Raw genomic sequence first — 25,854 nt, forward strand, 5'->3', positions numbered from 1 at the left:
AAATTGTCTTTTGAAATTCCAGTACTATCTCTTGTTACTTTTAACTCTGTCCCCAACCCAGCCACTGAGGAGTGGGGAGATATTGTACTTCGTTCCTGCAGGTACTAGGATCCTGTCCCAGATAAACCTCCAGGCCGTTGTGGTAGGAATCCTGTTTCCTTGTTTGCTGTTAACCAGGTGAGGGAGCTCTGGAGTAGCCTTGCCATCTCAGAACCCAGTTCTCTGCACACTGGAGAATTTGCCCGGGAGAGCTGCCTCTTAGCAATAGAGCCCTGGAAACGAGGCTTTATTTTGCCCAAGTTTCCCATTCAGTGTAGGCTGGCTCCAAGCCACCTAGCTTTCCAGGGTTTGTGAGGACTCCTGACCCGAGGGACACAGCTAACTTGTGAGGGTCAGGATGGGAATATTCAAATCTGGAGTGTGGTTTTGAGTTTTGGAATGGCCCCAGTGGCTAGCAATTAGTGGCCTGAGGCGTCTGTGGCCTCTGTCTCAGAAGGTCAACTAGGCCTGGCTTTCAGCCTGTGCTTGATGTCCTTGTCACAGACCCCTCTATGTGGCTTGGGCAAGCAGCCCTGGATCCAGTGTGCTACCTTTTCCTGGTCTGTGGACCTAGTAGAGTTCAGAGTAACCTGAGCCTTCCTGGGGGACAGATGCCTAAGCTCTAAGTAAGTGCTGTTTAAAAATGATGAGTGAAACGTTCTTCAGGAGTGTCCCTCTTGCCTGTAGTACTCAGCCCCATACGGGATGGTTACCCCTGGATACTGCCTTGAAAACCCTGTCAGCACGGCCCTGCTGTCCAACATCCCCAGAAAGGCTTCAGGAATAATGCATGGTGGAGGCTCGCTCTGCAGCTTGCTGCCTTCCTGAGGGAGGCCTGGCCTGGAAACGCTCCTCCGATTACAGCTGATAGGTGACTGGAACCCTAGACAGAGGGCCCATTGCTGCTGCACCTGTGGACACTGGCCTAGATTCCTTGTATGAGCTTTCGAGACCTACTGCCTGCCTGCCCATCTACCGAAAGCACCTCCCCAGGTGTAGCCCACAGAGACCACGAGGTAGACATCAATGGCCTCCTTTACAAAGTGAATGTGTCTCAAAACATGCTTGGATGGAAGAGGCAGTTGGGAGTGCTGGCCAGTTCTGGACCCCTTGGGCCTTCTGCTCCTAGTGGATAGGACTGGAGGTATAGGGGCTCATATTAGCAGGCTTTTGAGCAAAGCTTGAAGACAGGACAGGACCAGCACAGATTACAGGGAAAGATCTGCCCTATGCAAAGCCTGGGGAGGGGGCTTCTCTGCGTTGCAGCCACAACGGAGTTGGCCCAGAGACCCCAGCACCTGACCATGGTCTTTGTTCTGACTCTTGGAGTGTCTGCTCTTTGTTAAGATCTCTGACTTGGGCTCCAGGTTGAGCGTCTCTGCTAAGACTCTTGATACCACCCATGATGGTTACCATGTAAATGCTGTGCTGTGTTGTCTACATAGCCCATGGGAACGGCGTTGGGGGGTACTTAACACATGACTTCATGTCTAGAACAGTCAACATATCATAGGAAGGTCATGAAAGGAACTCAAGAGGACACTTGGATCTTGGACTTGGGACTCCGCCCTGCACAGTGCCCTTTCTGGAGGCCACCCTTCTGGTGACTGGGATGACGGGCAAGGACAGGGCTTTGGGGCTGGAGGCACTAAGGGATAAAGAGAAGGCTATGCCTCACTGATCCCCAAAAGGGGCTTAGGACCCCATGTCCCTCACTGACCACGTCTAGGCTAGGGAGCAGATGGGTCTGTATTGTCCAGCAGGGTCCCAGCACACAGCACTCAGCTCTACTTGAAGCAGGTTGTCTTCTTTTTTTTTTTTTTTATTTGCAGTTTCCCGAGACAGAACAAAATAAGAATAAATTTTGTACACCTACAAGGCTCAGAAAGAAAAGACAATGGAACTCAGCAAAAAGAGAAGAGGAGGGCTGCCAGTACTGCAGGCAGTGACATGCTGCAGTACCAGCCAGCGGCCGACGCCACCGCCCGCGAACACCTAGCCAGCAGAGCAGGAGTGACCTGCTCTTTAGAGGGTCATGCAAAAGAATTGTCCCCCAGAAAAAAAAAAAATCCCCAAATTATCCCAGACAGGCAGCTTTGTGGAGATAACAAGGTGGGTGGGGAGAGGAAAGGGGACCCCAGGATGCCAGGGTGGGCTGGTCACAGGGCCTCACACTGTCCGTGGCAAGCCCTGCCACTCCATGGCCTTGGGCCACTCAAGTGGAGCCTGGCAGATGTTTACCCTGTGTCCATGGGTAGGAGACAGCTGTCCTGGGCACAGTGTGGATGACAGGTGATATCCACTGAGTGTCTGTAGGTGGACAGTCCCCTTGGAGTTTAGGATCCTGTGTCCCGTCCCCCACTTCATGCCCCTCCCCTGGCTTGATTTGTAGTAGAAGATAAAGAAAATCCTGGTTGAAAATGATGTGAATTTGAAGTGGGCAGCACTGGGGTGGAGGCCCTTGGACTTCTGCAATCAAAGCTCCTGACCACTCCCACCCAACACGGCTTCATACCTTTCTCCCTAGCCTGACTCTGCAATGTTTCCAGCCTTGTGATCCCCTCTATCACCAAGGGCCAGGGCCACCCACAATAAACAGCCGGCACCTAGGAGCACCACTGGGCCCTGGAGGCGGCACACTGTCCTAATGGACCCCCCTTCCACCCATTGGTATCCAGGCCCCACGCCCATAAATCTCTACCCCCAGCCTGCCTTCTCTCTAGGCTGTCTCTGGCCCACCTGGAAGGGCCTCACACAACACAGCCCTAACCAATTTTGTCCTTGCATGTGCCCCCGGCTGGCTCTGCTCTGGCTTCAGTTCTAGGCCCAGGTTAGGAGAGCACTCCTACTTCATCAAACACCTGTGTGGACCTGCATTGCCCGGAGCCTAGAACCCATCATCTGGTCCCTCTTTACCACATTCTGCATCATTCAACCAAGACTCGAGCACCCAGACTCCAAGCTCAGTGGGCAAACACCCTAGACGCGGTCTGGCCCGCTCCCAGCATCCGTCCAGTATTTCAGGTCCTCAGTCCTTGGTGGGTCTGCTGCCAACTTCACAGAAAGGAACTGCCCAGGCCAGGGGTGGGCCACTGTTGCTCTGCTGCTGGTGGCAGGGAAGGACCAAGTGCCCCAAACAGGAAGGAGGCCATCCTCTGGCCCAGTCCTCTCTTCATAGCCAGGTGGTCAGGCAATACATGCCTTCTCAACCAACCCTTGCCGGGCACGAGGCCTGGAGGCAAGGCGGCACCTCCACACCTCACTCCCCAAAGAACCAGAGCTGAGAGCCCAGGTTCTCCGGTGACCTCAAGGACAAGCTTCGACACACTCCACGGGGCGAAGGTAGGTCCTTGGCTAGAGGGGCACCCACCCAGCCCTTCACAGGATGAGGGACGGCGGCCCGGGAAGCAGGAACAGCGGCAACTCTTCAGGCACAACTAGCAGGTAAGGAGGCAGCCCCCAGCCCTTCCCAAGACACCGACACCACAACAGGCAGCTTAGCATGGGGCCCATGCATGGGAGGGAGGATGCAGACGCCCAAGGTGTGGGGTGAGTGCGGTACCTACAGACTAACACGGTCAGCACGGGCACATTCACGCCCTGAGGGTCCCCAAAGCCAGGAGCACGACAGACACGTGTGGAGCTTGGGTGGGGGGTGGCCCCACAAATGCCAGATTTTTTACAGCTTTTTCCTTTCTTTAGTTTTTTTGTTTTTCCATTTCATCCGATGCCAATTTTTTTCTTTTTTCTTTTTTTTCTCTTTTTTTTTCTTTTTTTCTTTTTTTTTTTTTTGCGTGTGGTTGTTGTTGTCATCTTATTTTTAAAAACAAATCACATCTGGTCTTGTTTTTCTGCAGACACAGGCACCAGGGGAGGGGACGAGGCAGACACAAACATGCTACAGGCAGGCCGTGCGCCCGAGGGCGGCTGGGCTCCAAACACCAACTCTGTCCGGTGAAACCAGGCGCAGCTCTGAAACAGGAGGGCAGGTCACCTTCCTCAGACCAGCACCCCCACCCTGAGGACCCAAGCCTTTGCTACTTGGAAAAGGGCCTGGCAGGAAGCCATCCAGTTAATGCCCCTTCAGGAAGGGACCTGCAAGGACAGGCAGTTGCTACCTTCACCCGTTACCTAGGCAGCCCCTGGGTGGGTGCTAAGAGTTACAGTGAGCAGGGCTCAGGACCCACCCTGATCCCTGACTCCATCCCCGACCCACCGAACTCGGGCTTGTGCGGCGGTTCTGGCTTTATCAGCTCACCTGTCCGAGCACCCCACATTCTGTCTGGCCACACCCCAGGTACTCACCTCACTGCAGTGGGGCCACGGGAGCGCCCGAGCAGTGGAAATGTACATTCTGCCACTTGCCATCACGGCGGTGCCACACGCGGGTCTCTTCGGACTGGCTGGTGCGGGGCCGGCCCTGGCCATCGATGTACTGTGTGAGGCGGATGTAGGCGATGCAGGCTGCATCCTCACCGATGACGTGCACGTGCGGGTTCAGGATGGTGGTGTGGATCGGCTTGCTGTTCTTGGCCAGCACTGTGGACAGGCAGGTATCCTGAACTGTCAGCGCCAGGTACAGACCCCTCCCACCCCTCCCACCTGGAATCCCCTTCATGGGGGCTGCCACAGCCCTTCCCCTGACTGAGGGGTGAAGGGATCCTCCTGATGGTGTCTGCCCCTCATGGCCACCCCGACTTCCTCACTCACGGTTCTCGAAGTAGAATCTGTGGAAATCCATCCCTTCGACTAGGTTGCCCAGAGCTTCAGGCTCAAATGAGGTCAGGCCTGGGTCACAGATTTTCCTGGGGGGCAAACCCAAGTGAGGAGGGGCCCCATCCTCCAGCCTCACCCGCCACAACCCCCCACCCCAACCCCCCGGGAGACTCACGCATAGGCCTCAAAGTCGCCGTTGTTGACTGCCTCAATGAGCTGCTCTGTGGTCTTGATGATTTCCTGCTTCCGGGCTGCAGGGAGAGAACAGGGATGACCACTAGACACTAGCCTGTCCCATCCTTGGATATCCCCCGCCCCAGCAGAGCCCAGGTAAGGGGCCTTGGAGAATTGAGAGCTGCAAGTAGCATCCACACAGCGGCTCCCACCCCGGCTCAGGTCTGTCCTCTTTAGAAAGGACTTCCAGTCTCTGGCACCTGTACCCAAATTGTCCCCATCACAAGGGTCCCTCCCGTGCCACCAATGGCTTCCTCATCCCCACGTGCAATAGCTTCTCATCAAATGAAGTACTTTTAAGAAGCAAATACCCTATCCAGATTAGAAAATGTCTATAGCCGGGCAGCAGTGGCACACTCCTTTAATCCCAGCCCTCGAAAGGCAGAGCCAGGAGGATCTCTGTGAGTTCGAGGCCAGCCTGGTCTACTGAGCGAGATTCAGGACAGGCACCAAAACTACACGGAGAAACCCTGCCTCAAAAAACCAAAAAAAAAAAAGGTCTAAAAAAATGCAGAAAGGGGAATAAGCCTGCCCATAGCCCACTCCATTGTCACCTCCCAGCATCCTCTAGTCATAACTGCTAGGCTCCTGTTCAGCCTCTCCCCTGGCCTGTTCTTCTGCCTCACCTTCTAGCAGCCTCCTTCACTTAATGACTCCTTCATCCCACAGCTTACTCAGTGGGTGTGGTCATAGGCTGCAGGGTTCCTTGGACAGGAGTAGGGGTGGGGGTGAGGGTAGCAAAGACTGAATCAAAGGATGGCCTGGGACTCTTCAGAAAGGTCAAGTTGTTTCTCATCACTCTATTGGTTTCCCAGCCTCTAACCTGCTTGTAGCCCTGGGCTATGTGCTGTCCTAGCAAAACCCTCCCTTGTGTCTGCAGCCTTCCGGTCCATTGCTTCTCCTGAGCACTAGGCCTTGGCTTTGAGATGAACCTTTTAACCATGAAGAATTTAAAGCATGAAAGTACAGAGAACAACCCTGTGGCAGGGCTTCTGGAACCAGGGGGTGTCTGGGTGCCCACCCCATCGGGTGCCCTGAAGGAGGGCTGAGTCCACCACAGAGGCTGCCTGCTTCACAGGAAGTCCATCTATGCCATGTGTGTGCCAGCACAAGGATATCTGCATCTCCTTGTGAACAGGAGCTGTGATTGCAGAAGTTGCTGGATGGCCCCTTGGGGACTTAGGTGCACTCATGTAAGAGCATATGGAATGTATGTGGAATCCACAGCACAATGTGTACACGCCCATGCGGTTTATGAGTATGAATATTTGCATGTACATGAGAAGGCACACACGAGTGTCAATATGAGTATCGTGTAGATGTGTGCATGTATGCATGCATACACATTTGTTTGTGAAATGCATGGGAAGTGTCCTCATGTTGTGTATATGCATGCTGTGTGAGCATGTGTCGGTGTATGCATGTGTACCCATGGGATTCCCCCAGCTTGGAAAAATGTCCTGTCCTAACCCAGCTCCTCTTGTGCTATCTTGCTTCAGTTTCTTCTCTGTTCTTGAGTCTAAGTCATATCACCATTTGAACTCAGGGAAAGGTCATCACTATTGCTCACCCCCTCTAACAACAAGGTCCCTCTGGAATGCTGACTCTAGGTGGTGGGCTATGAGCACCAGAGCCCCCTTCCTTCCTGTTCCCCTTCCTAACCACACACCTATGTGCCCCACTCTGCGAGAGTACCAAGGCTCTGTCCTAGACACACAACAGCTTTTCGTGCCCTTACCTTTTGGGTCCCAGGGCAGCATCTGATACTTCAGTCCCCAAAGCAGTACCTACTCTTCCCAATGTCCATCATTCTCTGCACCTCACATCTCTTCACATTTGCTCCTTCTGGAGATGTCACAGGTTTCTGGCCTGGCTTCTACACTTGCAGCCAGCTCCTTCCCCAAACCCAGGCTTCCACATGTCCACATGTCCCAAGTATCCCCTGGGGCTTGTTAACCCCTTTTTAATAGGTTCAGCTGCCCTGTTCCTCTATAGGAGTCCCTCAGCACACGGCAAAAGTGGCTAGAACGAAGTAACATTACCACTTGGTTCCAAGCATGCTTTGAGTCTACCTTCCACTGTGGTAAGTGGACTAATTTTCCATTTAATGAAGTTAGGCTGCGGGAGTCAATGTTAAATACACTAAGGGGAGATCCATAATCACAGCACCAGTCAGAATGTGCTGGAGTTTGGGAACAGCATTCCTGTGAGAGCCACTGGCCCATTTGACAGCTAGAAAAGCTGAGGCTGTCTAGGAACGGGACCTGGACACCTCCTGACCTGCAGAATGGCTGCTGCCCAGACACCAGTGGAAGTCAAACATGAAGGGAGGACCAAGAAGCCCTGAATACAGGGATAACCCTGGTGGAGTGCCTGAGACCAAGGACAAGCTGCCCCTCTACCCTGCAAGTCCAGGGAAGAAGCCAAAGGGGAGGGCAGGGTTTGGACTCACTGTCCACAGCTCTCCTGTGGGAGGCTGAGGGTATCTGGGTGAGACCAGTGAAAGTCTGTGTCCCTCCCACTGGCCCGAAGCCCCCGCCCTCCCAGCTTGCAGGCAGGGCAGCTGACTAGGGATCAGCCGGGATCAGCCTGAATCCTATGTAATCCCTGATTAGGAAGTGAGGCCTGGGGTACAGAGAGCATGAGGTGGGGAGGGGCTTGAGCCTGAAGAGGGCTGACTGGAACCTGTAACCTAGTTGGTGGGTTGTAACCCTCCCAGGAAAGAGGGGCCCAATACCATCTGACGTCACCCACATTTCCCTACATTTGGCTGAATGTCTATTTTTTTCTTCTGTCCAGCCCCTCACAGGATGACCAGATGTCACCATCCAGTCATTATCACAGCCCCCTCATGAAGGACCCCTTTCCCTAGCCACGCTCAGCATAGACCTTACAAAGGCAGATCGGTGTCATAGCCTCTAAAGTGATGTGGTTACTTGGTGCTCCCCACAGACGAGCAAGTGTCTGATCATTGCACAGACCCCCCCCCCCCCATGGCAGATCATGTTCCAGGCCAATCCCCAACAAAAACAGTGTGACCTTTGAGAAGCTGTCTTGCACCCAGCAGTGAAGAGCATCCCCTCCACACTTTGTGAGTACTGGCTACTTCCACCCTGGACCCTGCCGCCTTACTCCATCACCAGAAATAACCTGGCTGAGCTCCTCACAGCTCATCCCCTCAACTGACCATGGAATGCTCTAGGGGGTTCATGCCCTCCGGAGGCTGCCCCTTACCCCTCTGAACTGCAAACCGTGGATACCCACCCTTATGGGCCACTGTGGCCGCCTCTGTGCTGTGGCCACCTGCAACATCCCCCCACTCCGGCCCTAACGGGCAGAGGTGATGGGGTAGGACACCCCAAGCCCACCTCTCATAGCTACTCACCCAGCCACTGCCCTGCCATGCCGAGGCCCTGGCCCAGCAGCCTCTTCTCTGAAAACATCTCAGCACCACCCCCAGCCCCGTGTCTCCCCGGAGGCGGGGGCAGCGGTGGCTACAGCCCTGGATGTCATCCATCCCTGTAAGTGATACTGGCGGACAGTCGACAGACAAGCCGAAGAGCCAGCCACCTGCCTGTGCTTCCTCTCTTCCTAACTCGTCTTAGCCCTGGCTGCACGCCCCCTCCCCCCCTGACCCACGTCCAGCCCGGCCACCAGCATGCCAGAATTCCCAGGAGCGTCTTTTCCTGTCATCTTGTCCAGGAAGGTCTACTCTCACCCAGACAGCCCTTTCGCGAGGGTTCCTCATGCACTGGTGGGCACCTGCTCACCACCATCTTCGACCAGAATGTGGTGGCGGCATGGTAGCGAGGACTCCAGGTCAGTAAAGTGTTTTGGGAGCTTTCCCGAGTACATGAGCTCACACACACACACACACACACACACACACTTCATGTCCATAATCTGCATTGACTGAACCCACTGCTTTCTTCACGGACTTCGACATGATTTCTTGTGACCTGGCAGATGCTGTGCCCCCCATATCTCCACAAGCTGGGTTATTCCCAGAGTCAGGCTGGCTGGCCACACCCCACAATGGGGGCTTGCTCCTCCATGGAGCTGTCAGGGCCACTAAAGTGCTACTTACATGGGGTGGGCAAGGGGCCAGGGAGAGTCGGAGATGGGCAGGGTGGGGGGCCCACTGGTGGGAGGCCCTCAGCTTCTGGGGTCCCTGAGCCCCGCCTCACTGAGTTGAGGATGTCAGAGATCCTGGGGGCTGGGGCAGAACAGACACATGAATACAGGTGGGAGGAACATGCAGGTAAGAAACCTATAGAGAGCCAAGCCAGACAGTAGGGGAGGCCAGAGGGAGATGTGAGCGCACCAGGAGTCCCGGGGACACAGGGGACGGGGGAGGCCAGAGCGGGGTGTGGAAGGAGGCATCGGGAGTGCAGATACTTGTGTCCATTCTAGTGTGCTGAGCTGGAAGCCACCGAGGGCAGAGGATACCCTCCAAGGAGAGGCAGCCTGGCCCCCAAGAAGCCAGAGGCTGTCGCTGCAAGTGACTGATGTTTGAGAAGTCCTTAACAGGTGGGTAGAGGAGTGGATGGAGGGGAGGAGGGATGTTCAGAAGGAGGCACTGTTTTGGCCCATGTGGGGCCAGGCCAGTGGAAAGCCAGGCTCCTCTTCTGAATGTCTCCTTACCTACAAGGCCCTCGTTGAGGTTCCCATCCTGACACCTTCCCTGACCTCCCCTGCCTTGGTTAGTGAATGGCGTTCAGGGACAGAGTACATCAAGAATCAGGGGCTGCTCTGAAGACAGGCTCTGGGGCACCGTGACCAGGGCAGGGTAGAGTGTGAGTGGCTAGAAAATTCTTGGCAGAGATGGTCTGAGGGACCCCAGCTAATCACTGCGCGGGGGGGTGGGCCTGAGATGAAGTGAGGTGAGCGGCGTGCAGGAAAGGAGGAAGGGGAGGAGAGGAGTCGGAGGTGCTGCTGGGCCCAGGAGGAGAAGCCAGGTAGCTGCCCAGCTGTGTTAACGCATGGGCCTTGAACAAGGCCAGGCAGACTGGACACCCATCAGGCACCCTGGTCTGGGGGAGCTGGGCCGTGCATGACAGGTGCAGGAAGCTGAGCACTGGCCATTCTCACAGAGCCTTTGGCAGCAGAGGCACAAACCTGCGGGGCTACTACTTACACGGGGTGGGCAGGGGGCCTAGGAGACCCGGAGACAAGCAGGGTGGGGGCCCCACTGATAGGGGTCCCTCAGCTTCTGGGGTTCCACAGCCCCTTCTCACCGAGCTCAGGATGTCAGAGATCCTGGGGGCTGGGGTGGAACAGACACACATGAACACAAGGCAGACAGACATATGAGGAGACAGAATTGACAGGACAGGCAAGACGGGTCCCTGTTCTCACCACAAGGGAATCCGGGACCTGGCTTCCAGTCTTAGAAGCAAGAAACCTCCAGAGGTGGGGTAGAGGGAGGTTTGGGTGGGCCCTGGAGGCCTAGAAGTCAAGGCCAAATTCTTCAGGGATCATCTAGTGTCCATGAGCAGGAAAGTAGGCTACGACAGCATCCCCACAGGCCAAGAGAGGCCTCTGGCTGGACAGAGGCAGCCATGGGGAGCCCCAGTCTGGGGGCTGTGTGAGGGTAGGGCTAGAGCCAGGAATCCAGGCCTGTCCAGTCCTTGGCCCTGAATGTTCCCTCAGAGAGTTGCCAGGCCCTTCAAAGTCATCCCCACAGCAGCGGGGCCCAGGCTACTTACACGGGGCTGGAAGGGGACTAATGGGAACTGGAGATGGGCAGGACAGGGGGCCCTCGGCTTCTGGGGCTCCTGAGCCCCTCCTCACCAAGCTCAGGACATCAGGGACCCTGGGGGCTGAGGCAGAACAGAAGCAAGCCGTGGATGGCAGACACTCAAGACAGAACGTGACAGAAAGAGCCAAGAGGCACAGGACAGCTGAAAAGGTTACAGGTGTAGTAGAGTCCCAGGCCACTGCCAGGGACCTAGGGGACAGAGGTGAGGAGGTCACTCTTGGGGGCACCCATAGGTGTTAGAAGTCTATTGTGGGCCCATGCCAGGTCCTGCCAAGGTTGGGCCAGAACTGTTGGGTGGTCCTCCCTGAGCACGGTGGCCTTGGGAACTGTCCTGGCTCTGTCCCAGCTCTGGCCCCTGGCTGGGGAGAGAGTGCCTCTGCCCTTCATTCCCGAGGCTTCCCCGACCCTGGCTCCTGCTTTAACGCCCGGCCTCATCTGCTGCTGGCCTGCTGCTCCTGTCCCCTTGCAAACATGAGGCTCACCCACCTCCCTCATAGCTCAGTGTCCCACGGGCCAGCTCAAGGACAGAACCTTTGGCATGGAGGTATGGGTAGAATCCACGCTGCTGACTCTGGGTCCTGCTTCAGCTTGTAGGGAAGTGTACTCTCCTGGGTTCAAGGACCAATGTCCTGTGCTCATGTCCACTCTGGAGCGTGGAGGACACTTGGGGACAGCCTTGCAGCTGTCCAGGAGCAAAGGGGAAACTCTGACCGTCCTAAGGGGCCATCCTAAGGACAGGTTAGGGCTCCATGGACAGCCTGGAGCTGTCAGACCTCGTTCCGGGGGGCGGAGGGTGGGGGGAGCAGAGAAAGTGGGAGAGGCTGGGCGGCCTCTCACTGATAGCAGGTGTCCTAGGGACATCTGTGAGAACACATATCATGGGCAGGGCTCAGGGTGTGGCACAGAAGCCCACCTGAAGAGGGAGCTCCTGAGTCATCAAAGGAAACAACACTTCTGCTACCTGGCCACTCACTGGCAAACTGAACAGAACCAAAGCTTAGGGAACGCAAAAGAACGGCATCTTGATAAACATCACCCACATACTTCATACCCTGTGAGAACCGAGTTCCTGGCTCCCAGGACTGTGGCTTCCTCGCATGTGCACTATGCCTGAGATACCCCAGCCACGATGTCCCAAACTTGCTTTGACTCACACCAGACAGGCCTTGACAGCAGGCCTCTGAACCACTGTACCACACGGCAAGAGCAGAGATGCTGCAGAAGGCCCGCCCCCTGCCAACCCACGGCCCAGCATGACCAGGCAAGGCCTCTGTGAAGGTACCTTTGGCATCTTCATCCTCTATGGTTGTGTTGGTGCTGTCGGAAGACTCCTGAGGAAACAGAGAGACAGGGGTCAAGATGTGGCCAAGGGCAGGCAGGACACCTCCAGTGGTGGAGTTAGCCTGGCTTCCAGGTAGGACCTCTGCCTGGCTAGTCCTGATGATTTCAGGAGACAGATCCTCCCAGTGATTGGGGAGAAAGGTCGAGCTGTGTATGTTCTCAGGAGGGCTTTCACACCAGGGCTCATTCTGTCCCCTGCAGGCCACCACATTTCCAACAGCAAGGGCTTCAACGTCACCTTCCCCAAGAGACTTTGAGACACTCAGCTGACTCCAAGAGCAGACCTTTTGAAATCCCAAGATGGAAAAACATGGGGCTTGACTGTCTTTTAGTGATGGAAGGCCCCGAAACCTGGGCAGTGGGCAGATGTGGTTAGCAGCTTTTAGGGGAGGGATATCTTCCCCCAGAAGAGATGAGATCCCTAATGCCACTGTCCCACCTAGGCCTGGAACTTCAGCAAGGCCCAGCGTCTACCACCTTCAAGTGGCGGCTGACTTCTGAGCACCTCTATGCCAACATGTCCCCAGAAAACCAAAGAAACCTCACAGGTCTCTGGTACAGACATTGACTGAACGTGGCTCTGGGACAAAACTGGAGGCCTTCAAATATAAGGTCAGGCCTTACCCCAGCCCGTCGGTTGACTAGTAGTCCCTCAGAGGAGAGTACGACCTCACCTGACATGAGGGCTGAAAAGGGTACCAGTCACTCAGGTGGGAGGAAAACAGACATTTGGTGTTTAGAACCATGGGCATATCTAGCTGCCCTTGGTCCCTGGCATGGAGAAGGGCCAGGTGCAGATTCTGGCCTAAGAAAGGGAGGTACCCACCATGTCACCTTGTGTGATCAAGCCTGGGTGTGTCTGACCCGCCAGCCCAGCCCAGTTGCTGTACTGTAGATGGTTCCGACACCTGCCCATCTCTCCCACCTCACAGAAAGCCAGCCCCTCCCGGCCCCAGGTGATGATGCCAATGTGATGGGAGCAGATGGCAGAGCAGAGAGGAGCAGGAAGCGCCAGGGCCACACTGGGGGGTGAAGGTGGAGAAGAGTCAAGGAGCAGAGACGAGGCTCCCAAGAAGCAGACCGACCCCAAGGCCTGCAGCAGGTGGCACTCTGGAAGCTGTGTGAGCACTCTGCAGTGGCGTCATTGGGTCCTGCCACGGCCCCAGGCAGGTAGGCTTGTGGGCTCTGCCCTACCTTCGGGGTCAGGTCACTACACATCTGCTCTCTATCATAGGCACAAATGCTTCTCCCAGGTCACCGTCCACACCCTCCTCCTGGGCCCATACCTCCTGCCCAAGGAAAGGGTGAGGAGTGAGGTGGCGGCAGTACCTTAATCCCGTCCACTGGGTTATGGATAACGGTGGTTTGAGGCTCCTATAGAGGGCGGCAGACAGAGGAAGGAAAGAGAGAGAGGGAGAGTGAGAAAGAAGGAAGCAGAGGATGGGGAGCCAGGGAGCCAGAGGAGTGGGCGGCGACCAGGGTCTGCCCAGAGAGAGTGTAGAGCAGAGGGACAGGGATGGAGGAGGCAGGCGGTCAGCAAGATGGCCCAGTAGGGATGGAGGCAGCAGGTGGTCGGCAATGGCCCTGGGTGGGTGTAGAGTAGGCCCAACAGGATGGAACCAGCAGATCTGCCAGGCCAGAGGCCAGGAAAGATGGAGTTCACAGGGCCTGAGAGAAACTGTAGATGTGTGTGGGCTCTGGGAGTTCTCCCCACCTCCTGCCCCAGCACGGAAGCGGGCACAGGATTAGAGATGTTGTGGGGGTTGGCACATGGGATGGACGGGGTCCAAGGTGGGGCTGGCTGTGAGGCCGGTGTGAGCCACCCCTGGCACCAGGTGAGCTGACGCCTGGCACCCTCCTACCATAGCCCCACTGCTCTGAGCGACTCCCCGACTCCAGCCAGGATGAGCTCTTCTGTGCTCCCCTTATTTGGCAAAACCAGATTTCCTATGGGCAACACCTGCCTGGATATCAAGGGGATACCAAACATACTACTTCAAACTCCAGACCCACGACCCAGCTCAGAAGGCCGGTGCCTGAGACCACGGCTCCACAGCCCTGGGAATGTGATGTTCACCTGAACAAGTCACCCAGGGCAAGGGGGACAGAGGACAGAGTTGGCCTAGTGCCTTCTCAAGGAATAAGAAAGAATATAGTAGGGGTATCATGGATACTCTCATCCTTCCTCAGCAGGGGTCCCCAAGCTTCCTTCTCTGTAATTCACAGACCAATATGGTATACGGCTTTGAGAACAACAGTCCCAGATGGACAAGTCCACTGTTCCTTCAACCACATACCTCCATCCCACCACCATGGCCCTGCTGCTCCTCATAACTCAGGATGCAATACTCCAGGGCACAATCCCTCAAGATCCCAGCCTGGGCCCCTCTAAGCTAGATTGGACAGCTGTACGAGGTGAGGGCCTTGAAGAGGACAGGTATCCACAGCAGGTCACTGGCCTTCCCCCTCAGTGGCATCCTGATGGCCTTTTATTAGAGCTTCTTGAGGCAGGGTGGTCCAGAAGTCACCACAGCTGGGAAGCCATATCTCTCTCTAGCACCTGGGTACCTCAAGGTCCCAGAGAAGGGCTCATTAAGCAGTCTTGCACCTGCTTGATCTGGAGCCCCCCGACCCCACGTGGCTTCTCCTCTTGGGATTCACAACCCTATTCCTTGCCATTCTGTTCTGTCTCCAGAGACAGGCAGTCACACCAGACCCTGCCTTGCAAGGCCTCTCTGTCAGTGGGATGAGGCAGGGGCGGGGGCTCAGTACCAGGGCAGCAGGAGGGAGGGATCCTTTGGGGCTGGTGATGGCCGAGCTGTTTTTGGTGCTGTTTGTCTGTGGCTGTGGAGAGAGGGGAGAAGAGTCACTAGGGAAGAAAAGGGACCCTCCCTGCCCCAGCATCTGTGGGAGCATGGCTTCTCAAGCTAGAACCTTGAGGTCAGCGGCAGTGCTGCAGGTTCTGGCATCCTCCCCTGTACCCAACAAAGGGCTTAGTTGGTGCCTCACCTTGACTCCATCTGCTTTCTTGTTGAGTAAACTCTTGGCTGCTGCATTGGGAAGGAAGGAGGGATCGTGAGCTCCTAGGGCCTAGGGTCACTGTAGCCCCTGCCCCTCCCCCACCCTTCCCCTTTCCTCAGGGGTGAAGCTCAGGACCCGAGGTCCAGTCACCCGAAGCCAGAGGCAGTTGTGGCCTTGATATCTGGCCTGGCCCTAGAAGCAGCAGAAACTCCAGGGGTGCTGAGCCAGGCTGCCTGGGGAGCCTCACCCAGGACCGCCCTGCCCTCGGCATCTGCAACGATTATGGAGCTCCTTCAAGGCACTCAAGCCTCCTTGTCCTTGCCTCTGACTGGCAGGATGATCTGCCCCCCACTTCCCAGGACGGCGCCAGGTCAGGATTGGTAGGCATCAGGATGCAAAGGGAAGGTCATGCTCAACCTGGCCCTGCCCTCTGAAGTCTTGGGTTCCCACTGGGATGGTGAGCCAAAGCTGGCTGTCACACCAACGGGCTTGTCCCAGCCCCCACCCCTCCATCTTCCGATGGGCAACAAAACTCTGCACCAGGGCTACGCCGCTTGGCCTCCCTGTCCTCCCACTGAACGGCCCCAGCAGCCCTTGCCATGAGACCACTCGGAGGCTGTGACTGTGGCCGACACCAGCCTCTTTGCCCACAAGCCCCGGCAGACACCTGGGCTCGGTAGATGGAACCTTTGGTTCCATCACTCCCCTCAGATGAGGATGGGTCTAGCTTTGCCCCACCCTTCTCTCCGGCACTTGCATCCTCTAGAGCAGAGCTTAGAGTTTTAATTACAGAATTAAAACAGCAAATATAGAGAGCGAGAGAGGAAGTCAGCTTACCTTACAGAAAAGGAAAGATGAGGAGAGGAGGGAGTGAGGAAGGAAGAGAGGAAGAGAGAGAAAACAAGATTTGTGTTGGTTCAGAAAGGCCCCACACGGGGCAGCAAAGCCAGCCTGTCCTGGCTCAGTGCTCCCCAAGAAGAGTCAAGTGGCCGTGTGGCCAACACAGCAGGTTAGAGGCAGCCATGGCTGGCACAGCATGGTGGGGTCCCCAGGGCCCTTCCCCACAACATCCCATGCAGCTAGACACTGGCCGACCACACCCAGGCTCAGGCTCCCCTGCGTACTGGGGGAACCTGTGCTGCTTCCAGCAGACCCGGTGGGGACATGGGGGCTGTAACACAGTCAAACACCGTCTTCCGTCACACAGCAATGTCACTGTTGTGGGCAGAAATGCAACCATCTAGGCCACACCTCGAGTGAGAACTCTGAGGGGTTCTGTACGTGTCTGCAGCTCTGAGGGTAACCTTCCAGAGACCAGAGCCAGGCCCCACTGCTGCGTGCTGACCACCTCCCTCACCAGCCAGACGACACAACTTGAGCCCATCCAGGCTCTGTGTGCTGGGACCTGGGGACATGGCTACCTGAAGCCGCATACTATCTTGGAACCTGAAGGGCTTTTTGAGCATTGCTGTGGTGGGCACTGGTTTCCCACAGCCTTCCCCTCTCAGTGTCTTGGGTACTTGTCTCAACAATTCTGTTACAAGCCGATCTCTCTGAAATGATCCTGCCCTTCACACGTCATCTTCAGACCTGGGACCCCCTAGGTCCTCAATCCCGAGGTAGCCCCAAGGGGGTTCCTAGGGCTAGAAATGCTGACTTCCCACATCTCTGCAGAGTGGACTGTGAGGCGCCTTTGACACTGTGGCTAGGCTCTCCCTAGAGTTAGAGACAGGGCACTGTCTCCCCTGGCATAGCCCTCCTCTTGGTGGATGCTGTCCTTTCTCTTCCCCATCTTCCCGCAGGGCTCATCCCTAGAGACACCAGCCCTACACCGGCAACATGGGTTTCCTCAGCATGAGCGCTGGTTCCTCCACTCTAAGAATCCAGCCTACTATCTTCTCTACCAGAGACTTGGGCCCTGACACAGCGGGGCGACAGGACCCTCCCTGGAGCCCAAGGATGTAAGACAGTCCTGTCTTGAGGATCCTTGTTATGGCTTTCTGGGCAGCAAGGGAAGAGGAGCATTTCTAAGATGCCACAATGTCAACAGGCAGTCTGTAGAAGCCAGGCTTGACCCTACCCACCAGCAGACCATACAGCCAACCCAGCATATTCCCTGGTGGATTCTGAGTTGGAACTGGTGAAGGTCAATATTGGTCTGAGATTCAGTTGTGGCAATATTGGTCTGAGATTCAGTTGTGGCGTTGTGGTACCCCTCCTCAGACATCCTTGGAGGGTTCTCATAGGAAAAGGCACACTGGAAGGATTAGGCCCTCAGAGACCCCAGGACGGTCCTTGATCTTAGAAGTGTTTCATTTAAGTCCTCAAGTCTATCAAAACCACAGTTCTGAGCTGTGCTACTGGAGATTAAGTTATTTGTGGAAAGAGAACGGGGTTTATTTGGAGGTGGACATGCTATCCAGCAAATTTGGACCTGGGTGAGCCATGTCATTTCAGCATCCTTCCCGCTCCTCCCCCTAGTGGCCCATGTGTGCTCCCCACGGCCTGGGGGGCATGGCCCAGCCTCCTTGATTGCATTAGCCCTGGCCATAAGCTTCCTGGATCTAGCATTCACATCTGTCCTGGACAGACTATGGTTCACTGCAGCCAGGAACCTGTGCACACCACTCACACCACAGTTCAGAGGCAGAGGAGCCACCTGGGAGGTGTCTCAAGTCAAAAAGATTTAGTAAGTGCAGCCGGAGCCAAAAGTGAACTGAACTACATGGGATTCCAGATACCTAAAGCTGGGGCTCCTCAGGCCTGTGTCTCCAACTCAGGAGGGCATTTTCCACTCCCAGGCCTCAGGCCAAGCAATTACTCCCAAACCACAGCCAGCCTGACAGTCACAAGGCACATATCCGCTCAGTGTGGGAGGGGTGGCGGAAGCCAGGCTGCACCACGCTCTACAGCAAGGGTCTTCCTGCTGTCCAAGGTTCTCTGCCACACTGGAGTGTCTGACAGAGACGTGGAGAGGGGAGACCCCCGACATGTGTCCTTAGGGGGTGGTGGGGCCAACCTACTGGAGTCGATGGGACCTTCGTCTCTGCTCACCCACACTCTCTAGTCACTATGGACAGCCATGCTGAGCTCTGTTGACATGCACTGACCTCCCTCAGCACCTGGGGCAGAGCCACAACATGCAGGCAGCCTCATGCAAGGTTGCCTTCGCTCACTTGCAGGCAGGCGAGCATTGCAGCAGGTGTCGGGCAGAGCATGGCTCAGAGGTGACCTGTCTCACACCACTGCCCCCTGGCAACAGGGCCTCCGTGGCAGCCACTAGCTTCATATTTATTTGTTTGTTTGTTTATTTATTTTATGAACTTAGCCCCTCATATAGGCTTCAAAAAGGCTCTAAAATGGACTCGGGACCATCCACACTGGGCCCAGGTGGACAGAACAGACCCCTCCTAGGATGACCTGAGAATCCCCCAGGAGAAGGATCCTCTAGCTGGCAAAGCGTTGCTGTGGCCCCGGGGGCGGCGTCGTGAGGTGGATCCAGGCAGGCATGTGGAAAGAGCTGGACCTCAGACTGTGAAACCTGTGTCCTACCCTCAGCCCACACTCGAGGCCGGAGAGGAAACTGAAGCTCGGCTGAGCCTGCATGCTGCTCTACAGTTGCGCGAGCACTCAGTTAGCGTGGTGGCTGTGGAGCCCATGATGAGCCTCGGGGTGACTTAGCCCTCAGAGGGTCCCACACCATCCAAAGGAACAGGTTGTCAGAGGCCACCTTCTCCCTCAGGGGTTTGGGACCAAGTTAAAAGGGACTTCAGGAAGGAACCTTCAGTCCCAGAAACTGACACCATCCCCACATTCACTCTGGGGAACTCTGTAGCACAGACCACCAGATCCATCTGTTCCATCAGAAGAACTGAAGAGCCCTGCAGCTCCTTGGGACATCCTTACCTCCCTAACCTTGATCTAAGGGCTCCCCTTCCAGGCCTGAGACCCTCCGGCAGCAGGCTCAGTGGCTTCCTGTGAGGTCAGGGTCATTCTGAATTGGTTCTTCAGATTCCCAGAGGCCAGGACCTGAGGGTCTCAGCCAAATGTACCTGAGGGTTTGATGTGGCCTCTCTTTTTATAGACAATGAAAGCCAAATGCATCTGGGGTTTGATGGGGGCCTCTCTTTTCACAGACAATGAGACAGGAGCGAGGGGCAGCCTTATTGCCCAGGGTGGGGCTTCTGCTGGGATGTGACTGAGGCAGGAGCAGAGCTCCCAGGGGGCTGCCAGCCTCTGGGGAGGCTCTGGGGGCCTGGCCAGTGGCTGCGTGCAGCAGGGGGGCTGCATGCCAACAGGAGGGATGGGCAGGAGCAGGTGGACACTGGGCAAGACACATCTACCTTGTTCCACCAGCCCCATGGTGGTGCCGGAGGCCGCGGTGGACATTGTGGCCGGAGCGGTGGTCTGTCTGCCCACTGTTAGCACCAGGTTAGAGACGAGGGGGGAGAAGGGGGCGGACACAGACGGGGTGGGGCAAGGTGAGGAAAGAGAAGAGACAAAGGAAGCAGAAGAAGATTAGAGTTAAAGTTTAGGTGGGGGATGGCTCCAGAATCCCTTTCTCAGGAGAGTGGAACAAGATCGGGGCCGATAAGACACTGAAAAGCATTTGCCTCCTTTCTCCTTAGAAAGCCCCAGTGGGGCTTCTTGTGCCCAATGGGGCATGCGGGGCACACAGCAGACAGGACAGTCCCATTAGTGTTGGTGTGACCGTGTGCCCATTCCCGGCAGTACAGCATCACAGCAAAGTAACAGGAGGCAGGGTACCAGATGCAGACGGACAAGGAGAGACACGATGATGAACGCTCGCACACTTAGTGTCGGACGGCGACGAAGAAGAAGCCACAGACACAGCTGTCTGGGCGCTAGGGCCAACACCGTCCCCCCAGGTGGGTCCCACGGGTCTCTAACAGACCCGGGAGACTCCGTTGTCCCATCGCCCACCCTGAACAACCAGGGTAGGCGGCCCATCCAGAACTGACGAGGTTTCCCCGTGCGCGGACCTCACTCTCACCCACCCACCGTCGGCTATCTCCCACACACAACACGATGCTTCGAGTGCCGAGGACAAGGAGGCCACAGGGCTGCCCAACAGATGCTCGGACGGATACAGGTGGCGGGCCAGGTGTTGGCAGCACAGACACTGGGGTGTCGGGTGAGGGACACAGACCCAACAACACGGAGGGGGCGGGACCGGGGCATAGCAGACCTCAGCAGCTACCCAGTGAGGGCAGCCCAAAGGCCTTCTGCGAAGTGGGAAGTCTCAGAGGCGAGGGCAGAAGCCGGGCCCCCACCAGCCTGGAGGACTGGGGCTGAGGGCTGGTGAGGAAGGAGGGGGCTTTCTGGAGAACGAGGGTGGCACTGAAACATGGTCCTCCCTGGAGAAGAATGTCTCACCTGAGAAATTCCGTGTGGCCAGCATAGTGGTGAGGATGGCTCCCTAAGGAGAAACAGAGCCAGGGTCACCCTGTTAGTGTCCGCATCCTGCTGGCTTCTAGTCAGAAGACCTTGCACACACACGCACACACACACACGCACACGCACACGCACGCACACACGCATGCACATGCCAGCCCAGACTTCTAGAGAAATAAGAGTTCCAGGACCTAGCCTCTGCACCAAAGGCAAGTCACTATATCCACAGTTAAAGCTCACACTCCCCACAAATCACAGTGTCAAGACTCCTGAGAAGTAGGCGTGGCCAGGAAGGCTTGCTGCTGTGACCCCTCCTGCGGCCCAGGGCAGTCAGGGCTCTCCTCGGGGCTTTGGGAAACATCAATCAAGAATGGTTCCTATGCCGGGCGGTGGTGGCGCACGCCTTTAATCCCAGCACTCGGGAGGCAGAGCCAGGCGGATCTCTGTGAGTTCGAGGCCAGCCTGGTCTCCAAAGCGAGTACCAGGAAAGGCGCAAAGCTACACAGAGAAACCCTGTCTCGAAAAACCAAAAAAAAAAAAAAAAAAAAAAAAAAAGAATGGTTCCTAGGCCTAGCCCTGGCCTTGTCTGGACAGCAACCACCAGGCTCAGCCCCGCCTACCTGCCTCCCCACCAGAACACTTCTTCAGCCCTGCCTTTTACGAAACCTTCTCTGGGCCAGTACTCCTGTCCTCAGGATGCTGAAGTGGCCAGCTCTGCACCCAGGGCAGGGTTCTGACCCTCTGAGCTGTCACGGCATCTGGAACCCTCTGAGCTGGATTTGTGAATGGGCACAGACTTGGGGGCTTCTCCTTCCTCCTCCTCTTCTCCAGGTCCCACTGACACCCCCACTTCCAGCATGGGGCCCGCTGGGACATGAGGACGGGAGGATGGGGTCTGAGCCGTGCCCACCTTCAGCTTCCTCCTTGCATTGAACTTCTTCAGGCATTCCACAGTCTCCTGTCTGTGCATCATAGAGGCCACCGTGGAGCGTTGCTGTCGGGAGAAGGAAAGTCACCGGGCAGTGAGGGCCTTTAGAAGTATCAGCCTTGTCCCCCAAGTGGGAAAGAGAGGAGGCTGAGGAGACAGGGTCAGGGGAGTGGCAGTCTAGGGCCCCGCATTCTGAGTGCTACCAGCCACCATGACAATGAGCTCACTTGTTCCCCCTGCTGTCCCCAACTTATTTCCAAGTTCAAGTCTTGCCCTTCACAGACCAGGGGAGTGGTCAGACATGAGGAACGGAACCTCAGGGCCATCTTGGGGGCCCTGGATATGCCCACCAGGAACTGGCCCCTAGAGGCTGCCAAGGATGACTTACGCAGACCCATGGATGCTTCAGGGCCTCATGGGCCGTGATGCGCTTGGCAGGGTTGATGGTCAACATCTGGTTGATGAGGTTTTTGGCTTCAGGAGTAACGGTGTCCCACTCAGGGGATGGGAACTACAGGAGGAAGTGGTGCACAGGGCAAGGCTGAAGTCCCTCCCCAGGCAGAGGCCATGACAAGGAAGGTAGACCCGGGGCGTGGCAGTCCCCACCCTCCACACCGGCGCGCACTCACATCATAGGCCCCAGCCTTGATCTGCTGGTATAGCTTGTGCTGGTCCTCATCCCAGAAAGGTGGGTAGCCCACCAGCAGGATGTACAGGATCACCCCTGTGGATGGGGAGGTGAGCAGCATAGCCCTGGAGGGCACCAGGGTCAGTCCTCAGTGTCCTTTTGCCCCCCCCCCATGCCATGGGGAGCACGGCACAAACAGCCTGTAATCCCTGCTCCATCTCCACCCTACTTCACTAGGGAGCCTGGCCAGCCTCCTCTGCTGCATGCCCACCAGAAAGAGAAGATCCCACCTAAGGAGCCTGTGGTCTGACAGCCCCTGGTCCCTGTATCCTGGTGTCCACTTGCTCTGGACACAGACCTATAATGAGCACAGGCAGACAGACATGATGGCCTGGAGCACACTGGTACTTTCTAGTCAGGGTGTGAGATCCCTGCCAAGGCAGCCAGCCCAAAGGCAGGTCTCACACACACACTTGGCTCAGGGCAGGGGAAGCGAGGCACCTGCACGCTCTGGGAGAGAGGGGGTGAGCCCTGAAATACACGACCACACATTCCATCATGCAACCCAACCACCTCTCACACACAGGTCTTACCACATGCCCAGATGTCCACGGGTTTGCCATATGCCTCCTTCCGAAGGACCTCAGGGGACAGGTAGCCCGGCGTTCCCGCAAATCCTATCAGAGGGAAAGGGACCATGAAGGGCCATGAGGAGCTGCCAGGACCCCCTGCCCACCCCCTGACACTCACCAAACCACGCCTGCTGGTCTCCCTGCACCTCGATGGCCAGGCCGAAGTCTGCCAGTTTCACTGCGGCCCCTTTGCATTTGCTGGCCAGAAGCAGGTTCTCAGGCTACAGGGAGACAGCCATCAGGGCACAGGATTCACACCTCGGACAGTTGTGGGGGGCAGGGGACAAGACAGGGGTGGCAGCGGTTTGCTGGACACAGAGGCACAGCCTGCCTCCCAACATGGGTGTCCTTGGGCACGACTGAGTCCTAGAACTACACACTACAGCCTGGTTCCTCTCTGGGGATAAGGACAGCCATCCTAGTCATTCAAAGGGAAGCTGGCTCTCAGCTTGAACTTGGGTATCCTGCCTCCTGAAATGGGAACCGAACCCGCAGCTCATCCTCACAAACACCCACAACTGTTCCCACCACTAGGCTACAGGGCTACCCCATTGAGAGAGGGCCGGTCCTGCCCCTCTCGTTTCACACATGGCGGAGAGTTCAGGGGTGTGGGCAGTCGCCTTCACAGGACATGGAGGAACACCCAGGGGCTACAATGCCTTGGTCAGCCCAGGGCATCTACCTGCCAGGCCCAGCCTGCTCACCAAGTCCCACCCAGCTCCGCTACCACATGGACAGAAAGGAGGCATGGGCCGCTTGGTTGTCTGCACCCACAGGTAGAGGGACATTTGGTTCATCTAAAGAAGCAACCAGAGAGGCTGTTGTTTCTGGGTTGTGAGGGCCTGAGAGACTCCTCAGCTACTGCCTTCCCTGGCCTTTCTGTCCAACCTCCAATCACAGTAGAGTTCTGGCCTGAGCCTGCAGCTGCATTAGCTCCCAAGGTCTCTGGGCAGCACTCAGAGCTCAGCGGGACGTTTGGCTCCTGACCACCAGGGGGCTCCTCAGGCCTCAGATCCCCTTGGCAAGCTCACAGGCACCCTCACCATTCCACAGAGGCACTTCACTCCTGGGGTCATACTGCAGCCAGACCACACACGGCCACACGGCCTCTTTTGTTATCTGACTTTACACAACCTAATGGTGGCTCTTGGAATCAAAGTGTGCCCACCCTACACAGAAAGATGTGGGCTTCCTGAGTTTGATGCTCTGGGCCAACAGGCAGACCGGAGCTTAGCTGTGGGTACAAAGTAGGCAAGCCCAAAGCTACAGTCCCCTTAGAACTCCCTCTCCCCTGGGGCTAGGCAGGGGTCACGCTCAGCCTTGCCCATTTTGATTTTGCCATTGTAAGCGTGGCAGGGGCCCCAAGCTTCACTCTGGGACCCCCACCCCTTCCTACAGGAAAGGACAATGGAGATGTGTTGGGCAAATGGGGGCCCTAGACGGTGCAAGGCAAGGAAGCCTGGGACCTTGGAGGGAGGCAGCAGTTGGGTCACAGAGGCTGGGCTGCACTCTGGCTCCTTCACAGCCTCCACCGGAGACACACCAGCTAACCATGCTCTCTCCTGCCTCGAGTGACTGTGTAGCATCAACCTATTGTGCCATCTGCGGGTCTGCCTCGTCAAGATGGTGGGATTTCTCTCTGGGAAAGGAGGGACATTCTATCCTCTCCACGGGGAGATCTTGTTTGTCCAGGATTGGAGACATGAGGAAACACGCCCTCTTCAGCCTCAACGTCAACTCTCTGGGAACGGAGTGCCTGTACCTCATAAAATGGGGGACAAGGTCCCCCCTCGCCTCAGGGGCCTTGTGCCAGATAAGACAGAACAGGACCCTCAAGGAAGCAAGGACACATGAAGAGATGCAGGGAACATCTCGGGCCTCTGTGTGACACCCTCCCCAGGACAGCTATGGCCTAAGAAAGGAGTGACCACCCCAGTCAGCACTAATGCTCAGGGGAAGGTCGGCCTTAAAGACATTCAGGCCAGGGCTGGCATCTACACTGTCCCCGAACAGGCGGACTCAGCAACAGGCTGAAGCAGGCCGTGGAAAAGGGGAGATTACAGGGAAGAAGGGAAGCATCTGAGAGTTTGTAGTCAATTCTTTTCTCTTCATAAGGCAGGGTCTCGTGTAGACTTGGCTGGCCTCAAACTTGCTATGTAGCCTAGGCTAGCCTAGAACTCCTGAGCCTCTCGCCTCAATCTTCCAGGTACTGGAATTAAAGGGATGAGCCCCCTTTACACCCAGCTGTACACCCAGCTACAAATTTTATTTTGAATATAGTCTGGAGCCCGTAGTCCAGCTGTGGACAGCAGAGAACTGGGAAGAAAGATCTGAGAGGAGTTGGCCAAGCCAGACCAACCCTACTCTCAGCACCTGTCCCCAGTCACCTGTGTCCCCCCCACCCCCACCCCCCAGAGCTGCATCTTGGTAGAGGACTAGAAAGTGAAGAGTCTGAGTATACATCTGTTAACAGGATGACTTCAGAAGGCTGGCTCCTCCAGAGACAGAGACACTGGGTTGTAAGTGTGCAGCTACATCTCACATACATGTACACACATGCATATACACACCCAGCGACTTATACACACATGCACCCATGCCTCTCTGTACACACATAGGCACATGGCCCCATACGGAGACAGGCACACACACACACTCACACTCCTTCATGCAAGCATACAGTATGCACACACATTTTCCACACCCCACCTCCCTCTTTCTCCACACCTCCTTTTACACAGTTTGGAGGTGTGGGTGACAGCACCTATCACAGGGCAGGGTAGAACTCACCTTGAGGTCTCTGTGGACGACCCCCATTTGGTGACAATGGAGAACAGCTTCCAGGATTTGCTGGATGCAGTGACTATGGCAAACAGCAGACAGGTTAGTTGTGGGGTCCTGGGGTGGCCAGGAGGGGTCAGCAACAGGAGGCATGGGGAAAGTACCATGGAGCACTGGGGTTCAATCCCCAGCCTGGGGGAACAAGGAGGATGTGGGGAATCAGGGGGAAGGAGATGCTGGCCACAAGGGAGTCCTTCCTCAGCCCCAAGGGCAGCTGTTCTAGTCCATACACTGCCTCTCCTGGGCCCAGGTCTGTTTGGAAGTCTGAACCAGATCCACAGAAGTAACTCAGAAGGGA

The 25,854-nt window shown here is 56.3% G+C and overlaps 1 protein-coding gene across 10 annotated transcripts in view; it reads right to left on the reverse strand.

Annotated features, from left to right (window-relative positions):
- Window positions 1-3,639: 3,639 nt before the first annotated feature.
- The window catches only part of Camk2b (calcium/calmodulin dependent protein kinase II beta), a 90,883-nt gene continuing 68,668 nt past the window's right edge, over window positions 3,640-25,854 (reverse strand). Inside the window, exons 6-24 of one of the 10 annotated variants that reach the window (XM_052734439.1) lie at window positions 25,506-25,578; window positions 22,834-22,936; window positions 22,677-22,760; window positions 22,085-22,179; window positions 21,844-21,966; window positions 21,438-21,521; window positions 20,510-20,552; window positions 19,456-19,530; window positions 15,101-15,138; window positions 14,864-14,935; window positions 13,421-13,465; window positions 12,033-12,081; window positions 10,698-10,811; window positions 10,127-10,255; window positions 9,077-9,205; window positions 4,931-5,006; window positions 4,750-4,844; window positions 4,345-4,578; window positions 3,640-4,011 (exon numbers count right to left, since the gene is read on the reverse strand). In XM_052734439.1, the coding sequence (XP_052590399.1) occupies window positions 4,346-4,578; window positions 4,750-4,844; window positions 4,931-5,006; window positions 9,077-9,205; window positions 10,127-10,255; window positions 10,698-10,811; window positions 12,033-12,081; window positions 13,421-13,465; window positions 14,864-14,935; window positions 15,101-15,138; window positions 19,456-19,530; window positions 20,510-20,552; window positions 21,438-21,521; window positions 21,844-21,966; window positions 22,085-22,179; window positions 22,677-22,760; window positions 22,834-22,936; window positions 25,506-25,578 (1,660 nt within the window). In that variant the 3' untranslated portion in view covers window positions 3,640-4,011; window position 4,345. Of the gene's footprint in view, window positions 4,012-4,344; window positions 4,579-4,749; window positions 4,845-4,930; window positions 5,007-9,076; window positions 9,206-10,126; window positions 10,256-10,697; window positions 10,812-12,032; window positions 12,082-13,420; window positions 13,466-14,863; window positions 14,936-15,100; window positions 15,142-19,455; window positions 19,531-20,509; window positions 20,553-21,437; window positions 21,522-21,843; window positions 21,967-22,084; window positions 22,180-22,676; window positions 22,761-22,833; window positions 22,937-25,505; window positions 25,579-25,854 lie in introns of all 10 variants that reach the window. The other 9 variants (XM_052734438.1, XM_052734440.1, XM_052734441.1 and 6 more) reach the window with 9 other exon arrangements.

The sequence above is a fragment of the Peromyscus californicus genome, unplaced genomic scaffold (assembly GCF_007827085.1).
Source record: "Peromyscus californicus insignis strain IS unplaced genomic scaffold, ASM782708v3 Scaffold_13__1_contigs__length_99412109, whole genome shotgun sequence".
Classification (NCBI taxonomy): Eukaryota; Metazoa; Chordata; class Mammalia; order Rodentia; family Cricetidae; genus Peromyscus; species Peromyscus californicus.